This window comes from Coffea eugenioides, chromosome 10 (genome assembly GCF_003713205.1).
Source record: "Coffea eugenioides isolate CCC68of chromosome 10, Ceug_1.0, whole genome shotgun sequence".
In the NCBI taxonomy this organism is placed as follows: Eukaryota; Viridiplantae; Streptophyta; class Magnoliopsida; order Gentianales; family Rubiaceae; genus Coffea; species Coffea eugenioides.
Genome location: NC_040044.1, coordinates 3598966 through 3605933, shown reverse-complemented (window position 1 = coordinate 3605933; position 6968 = coordinate 3598966). Strand labels below are relative to the sequence as shown.

Below are 6968 nucleotides of genomic sequence, written 5' to 3'. Positions count from 1 at the left end.
GAAAAGAGTGACTTTGATCACTTCGATGAAAATTTGTTCTTAAGTATCGTTTTCAATTGTTCAAATTAACCAAATTGAGTCCTTATGAGACACAATATCTAACTTATCTACTAGATGCTTACATGCTAAATGCCCATTTGTTCAATACAACAGATAAGGAAAGATGCTTACGTACTACTCTTTTATTTCAAGAGAGAAAATGCCCGTTGGACTGAATTTGATCAAAGCAAACGAGATCCAACCTAGAAAGCAAGTGATGGATTATCTTTCTTTTAATCTCGCAGAAAAGAACAAACGGAGAAAAAATTACTTGGATATTGTACTTAGGCGGGGTAGTGTCTATTTTCTGCAGTGAAAGAGGGGCCAAAGAATCAGAATCATAAAAGTTTGGATATTGCAATCAAGAACGAAAGCAAAAGGATTTTCCTGAATTTCAATCTAGGTGTAACACGAGATGTGGTTACATGATTATCAAGTTGTATTTTATTAGCCTTTTGAGTTCTAGAACTTTTACTGATCTTATATTTGAGTGATTTAAGGTCTAGTTAACTTACTGAGGGGGGAGGGATGGGTTGGGTGGTACGGTGAGGGAGAGTGTAAGCAAGAGGTCTCAGGTTCGAATCCTCCTGCTTAAACTAAAAAAAAACTTACGAGGAATGAGAAAGCATGCTTACAAAAGTACATGGATTCATTTAGATTTATATCATGCTAATAATCAAATTCCACTGCCAATTTTATAAACAAATCTATACTAATACTACATTTAAAAGAGCGAGTTAACTTGATTTGGCAATTTAGTGATTTAGTTTTCACTTTCAATAAAATACCCCTAACTTAATTATATGTTTTGACTCCAAATTTGAATGCCATCTAATACATTATTGAGGATATCTGTGTATAATTTTAGAAACCTCCCTTGAGGTTTCTTATTATTCCACTTAGTTCCCTTGACATTTTAAAAATTACACTTGTCTCCTTTGATTTGACCCTTTGGTAACCAAACTTTACAATAGAGTCAAAATTTTAAAGAATATCCTGAAATACCCTTATTTTACGAAGTTCAATTTGTTCTTCTAAACAAAAAGAGTGTTAAGTTTTTCATGCCAATATTTATTATTTGGTAATCAACTATAACAATAAATCTTTTGTTGTGATATGGTATTTTCCATAGTGCTTTATTGGGAATATAAATTCTTTTTATGATAGAGAAGAAAGTTCTATTCTGTTTCTTTTAAAGTTTATGGACTATTTTTTTAATAAAAATTTATGGACTAGTTTAGTGGTAGAACTATCATAATTTGGTAGTAATTTTGGGCCATTTGGTTTTAATCATTGTTGACTTATCCTTGATTTTGATACCAAATAAAAGAACTACAAAAAAAATTGAAGGATATTAAAAGTTATCAAAAACATATGACTAATTTAACGTTTAATTTGGACAAATATTAGAGACAACGTTGATAATTTTTCAATATTTTTAATGAAATATAAGAGAAATGAATAAGAAGGAAAAAGGTAAAAAAAAAATTATAAAATCCTAAGATTGAAGAGTGATGTGGTGTCATGATCATCAAGTTGAAATTCATCTGCTTTTTGAGTTCCTTTGCTGATCATCTTAATTTTTGACAGATTTAAGGTTTAGCCAAATTAGTGAGACTGCATGCCCGCAAAAGTACGTAGGTTCAAGCCTTCCCATCTATTGGCTTTATCAGGAAAACAGTTACTCCATTCTTCCCTTCTACACAGAATTATATTGCCATAAGCTTTAATACCATAGTTGACCCCAAGTCACGTACCATATCTAAACCAAACATGCACTCGATTTTGAACACTACATGGCTTAAACACTATGCTACAATTTTGATACCAAGATGCTTCAGAGCAAAGTCTTTGAGGTTGTCGATTTCGTCCTCGTCAATGAATCCATTGCCATCCTTGTCTGCACGCTTCATTGCCTTCTTACTCTTCCATCTGGTGAACCAGCCTCCCTTTGCACGGATGGCCTCCCGCAGTTCTTCTTGGCTAATTCGGCCGTCGTTGTCAGTATCAAAGTGCCTTTGTAGCCATACCTTGAACTCTTCCAAATTCATTGCAAGCTTGCCGTCGCCTGATGCAGGGCGAGGACCCGATGCAGGGCGAGGACCATCGATTGCCATTGATGGCTAGCTCTCAAGTTAACTACGTACTTCTTAAAGCACTTAATTTCACACACCACACACACAAGTTTGCTGCCAGAAGGGTGGTTATTGCTCCTAAATATATAGAGGTACCTGGATCAATCTGTTAGCTTCTACAACTGCTAATAGTTACATCACATGCAAGATTCTAGCTCAAAAGTAACGCATAACTGCTTTACTTCGGGATAAGAATTATTCTTCGGGTTATTAAATGCATTAAGGCCCTCAATGTTCAGCGCGATTTGTAGTTTTCCTTCTAATGTTATTTTTGTTATATTTTCTTCCCCTGAAAAACAGCTAATGTCAATGATTTAATAAAAAGATATTGGTACCCTCGGATCAGCAATTACTAGAAACAACACCTCAAAGAGAGATCCTTTTTCTTTTTTTTTTTTTGTGCTTGGTAAAGTATCCTTAAAAATGGGATCTACCCAGAAACAACAACATGCCATAAAATATAAGGTAAATTGTTTCATGTTTCAAGCAAACTCACAAAACAATTGCCAAAAAAGAGTACCATGTAACTTTTACAACCAAAATCTTTTTCTTGATATATTACCACATTTGCATCTCATCTCGAATGCTTTGAATAGTAGCAAGGTATCAAATTTACCGAATTTCATTTCTTTTTTTTTAATACAGTGAAATACTTTTGGAACTTAAATTTTTATTTTCCAAAACAAAAAAGAAAAAGATTGTAGCAACATAATTGGGCAATAAGAGACGCTTGGGCTGGTAAGAGAAAGAATGAAGAAAAATGGAAATATTCCAGAGAACTCGTGACGTTTTTAAACTTTCAAAACTCATGTGGCTTAACAAGAGAGGAAAAACTAATAAAACTAGCATTAAGGGGAGAAATTGCAAATAAAAAAAAAAGTTTAGGGAGACTTAGGGTGCATTTAATAAAATTGAAATTTGAAATTTGAATCTGAAGTCTGAAGTCTGAAATATGAATCAATTGAATTATTGAATTATGAAGTATTAAATCAAATACATTTAAGTATATATCACATTTAGTGATAAGTGAATACTTTATCGCAACGGATCTTCTGTCCCACATCCTGTGCCACTCTCTATCTCATTTTTTATTATATTGCTATTTCTCCTACATAAACATCATTTTTTAATTCTTTTTTGTTTTCTTAAGATTCAATAACTATTAATTAAGTAAAAAATAAATACAACACTACAACAAAAATGGCCTTTAACGGCATTTAAAAGTGTCAGTATAGATAATCTAACCTGACACTTTATCTATCCTCACACCTAGGGCGAGTGTTGTCCCTTCCAATGTGGGGATAGATGATAAGAGTTTATTTTACGTATTTTTAGTGTGTTTTATTAGTTAATTTTGGTTTGATTATTTAGTTTTATAACTAAAATAACTAAGGTTTTGGTAAAAATCTACATTTTATGTTAAAGTGGCTAAATATTGCATTTTATGGATTTTTATGGGAAAAACTTCATATTTTGTAGGTTTAATGATTCAATCATCAAATGAAGTGCATTGAGAAGATATTTGGATGATTGAAGATGGATTAAAGTGGGGAAAATAAAATATGAAGTGTAAAAGGAAGGAATGCAATTTGAGGACAAAAATCAAGAAAAGTCAGCTTTCACAACTCAGACACATTTTCGTATTTTGACTATATCTGAAGCTATACATATTGGATTGAGATAATCTTTATACCATTTTGAAGCTAAGAGATATATCTACATTTGGTATGAAGACATCAAAGTCCAATTCAGCCGTTTTCTTGGTCAAAAAGTCGAAATACAGAAGCTGCATTCTGTGGTCGGAAATTGAAACAGGGGTTTGACCAGAGGATGGTATTTTGACCATATCTCAGCCTACAAAAGTCCAAATGGGATGATTCTTGATGATATGGAAAGATAATTCAAAGAGGTACAACTTTCAAGACTAGCACAAGAGCAGATTCTGCCGTTTTCATGGAGAAATAATTCATGCAATCTGTCAAAAAGAAATTCCAGCAGCAAATCCTGACTTTGATACATGTGCAACTTTTCTTGAAAACTTTTTGTGTATTTTAGTTGAATTTGCAGCTGCGATTTTGGAGATTCTTGACAATAATCAAGCAATGAGGTCATGGATGATAATTTAAGTTTTGTCTTAAACTCATCCAAACACCTATAAATACCCCTCACAATTCAGCAAATAGGGGGGAGAGGAGAAGAGTGCAGAAATGTAGTTCTTCCATTTCCTTTGTGTAGTATAGTTTAGCTAGTGTAGTTCATCCACTCTTGTACATTATCTAGATTAGGATGAAAATGGAGATGAAGAAGGCAAGGTGATGAGCTCAAGTGACATGGGTTACATTCCTTTCCAACTCTTTATCTTTTGTATTTGATTCCAAGTTTAGCTAATATACAAGTTCTGGATTTTGTGTGTAATATGTGTTTTTAAAGTTTATACCTTGGGTTGGGTTGAACTTCCTATGATTGTTAGTGCTTATTATTTGGCTATTTGACTGCTGTGATTTGAGCAAGTTATTTAGCACTTTGGCTCTTTAAATCATGATTAATATGGTACCATTAATTGTGATTATCTAAGGTGTTATTTCTGCAATGAAAATTGAGATTTAACATTAGTTCAAGAAGTGCTAAACATAGGAAGTACACTCACGAAAGTAGAGGTGCATCTATGTGGTTTTTAGTGATTCATTTCATGTAATTTCACTGAAGAAATGAACTTGTAGCTAATTTCATAACCATGAGAATAGGTATGGATTAGTTATAAGTATAATTGATTCACTGCGAAAGTAGGATTCAAATGCATAAGGAAATTACACCATAACTAGCCTAGATGTAGTATTCAATGATCCAAATATAACACTTGCATGAGTAGTTAGGGATACCACAACCTAAGGAGCTTTTATTTGTTAATTTCTTGTATAAGTGCAGTAGGTTAAATTTCTTATCATTAATTGATAGTCTAAATAATAGAGAAGCTTTAGTAATACCGGTAATTGTTCACTCTTCCTTGTGGGATCGACCCGATATATACCCTAAACTACTAGTTGATCTGTATACTTGCAGTGAACGGGTGTAATTCGGTATTTTTTTAGCTTGCACGTATGTAAAATACCCGTCAAGTTTTTGGCGCCGTTGCCGGGGAAGATTTGGCAATATCGGTGTGAAGAGCAACTTTATTAATTTAGACAATTTTTCTTATTTTTGTTGTTTTTGCTGTATCTTATGTGTTTTATGTCATTTTTTTTTTTAATCAACTTTTATTTTATTTTATTTTTTTCTGTTTTTGTTTGTGTCTTGGAATCTATCCTTCTTAACTAATCTTACTTTTGAGATTGTTTAAAAGTAATTTTAGATAATGAGGAGGGTAGGTGAATTTGGAGGACAATGCTTGAGAAGTGGAAGATTGGCAATGGATGGTTACCAAGTGCAAAACTCCTTCAACAGAGGTAACCAAGAAATTACTGAAGGTATGTCTTTTGAAAATGGTTTAAGGTGCTTAAAGGCAAAATTTGATGTAATTAAGTTACAAGTTCAAATGGACACCATGATGCATGAAATTGAGCAGAGAAGGAATGTTAATGCTTTTAATTCTTATCATGTGATTTGTGACTTGTGTGGAGGTTATCATGCTACTAATACATGTATGCAAGCACAAAATGTGGATTATTATGATGAATTAGAGCATTACAATCCTTGTTTTGATCGATATAGTGCTAATGCTTATGGTTGGGATAATCATGGTACTTATAGTGATTCTTCATATTTTTATAATTACCAACCTGAATGTGTCCAATATGAATCAAAACCATCTTGGGAGTTGGCAATTGAAATGGTAGCTAATGATTCTAAGCCATCTTGGGAGTTAGCTATAGAAAAATTAGCTAATGTGACTTCCGACCGTTTTGATAGGATTGAGGAAATGATAGATGAATTGGCTTCTCACTTTGGTAGAATACAAGATCAATTACATGTATTGTGTGAAGTTATTTCCTCTAATAATTTGCAAAATGATCCTAGCATGAATGGTGGGAATGTTGTATGTGAAAATGGGTTGCATTTTGATGAAAATGATGAATCTCAAGTGTGTTTTAATGAGCAAATATCCATTTCACATGATAATATCTTTGGAACTAACTTTGAGCCTCAAGAGGTGAGTTTTAATGACTCATTTTTCACCCCTCTTGAGGAGTGCATTGAAAGTATAGGTTCTAAGGGTATTGCTGCCCAAGATACTTTCATGACATTTCCTTTGGTAAGTTCTCAAGTGGTGCATATTCAAGGTAATATCTATGAAACACTTGGAATATGTAAGTCACTTCCATCTCTCATATCATTAGATCATGTGGCTTTTTCTATTAAGTCACCTTACAATGATCCACCAAGACATAAAATGGTGGATTATTCGTTAACAAAACCTCCTTGAAAAATGAGGTGAAATAGTCAAGCTATTGACTTTAAAAAAGCGCTTATTGGGAGGCAACCCAATGTTTTGGTTATTTATGTTATTTTGGTGTGATTTTATGTTTAAAATATGTGTTTGAGTCATTTCGTTATTTTTCATTTATAGGTATTGGAAATGAAAGCAAAAGTGACCAAATGAGGTGAAAAAGGCGAAGTTTGATCAAGGAACTCAACCCCTCGATTTGAGTAATTGTTGTTTTTTATTCGTTACAAGGGGTTAAAATGCATGTTTTGATCATTTTACATATGCATGCATTGAGTATATTAGCAAACAAATGATCTATGATGCATTTTGGGAAATTGGGGTATTATTTGTAAATTTTCAAAAGTTGAATT

At 32.9% G+C, this 6968-nt stretch overlaps 1 protein-coding gene across 1 annotated transcript; it reads right to left on the bottom strand.

The window, feature by feature from the left end:
- Positions 1 to 1682: 1682 nt before the first annotated feature.
- On the bottom strand, positions 1683 to 2156 carry LOC113749259 (probable calcium-binding protein CML23). The gene is made up of 2 exons (XM_027292948.1): positions 1868 to 2156; positions 1683 to 1738 (listed from the first exon to the last, which is right to left on the bottom strand). Exons 1-2 carry the CDS (start codon positions 2154 to 2156, stop codon positions 1683 to 1685), a joined length of 345 nt encoding a protein of 114 aa, XP_027148749.1.
- Positions 2157 to 6968: the final 4812 nt, after the last annotated feature.

What these genes read in the sequence shown, in the direction of transcription:
- LOC113749259 (XM_027292948.1), bottom strand. Translation starts at nt 2,156, where the DNA reads ATGGCAATCGATGGTCCTCGCCCTGCATCGGGTCCTCGCCCTGCATCA. An exon ending in CTTTGCTCTGAAGCATCTTG is followed by an intron (nt 1,739 to 1,867) that starts GTATCAAAATTG and finishes AATTCTGTGTAG; the next exon opens with AAGGGAAGAATGGAGTAACT.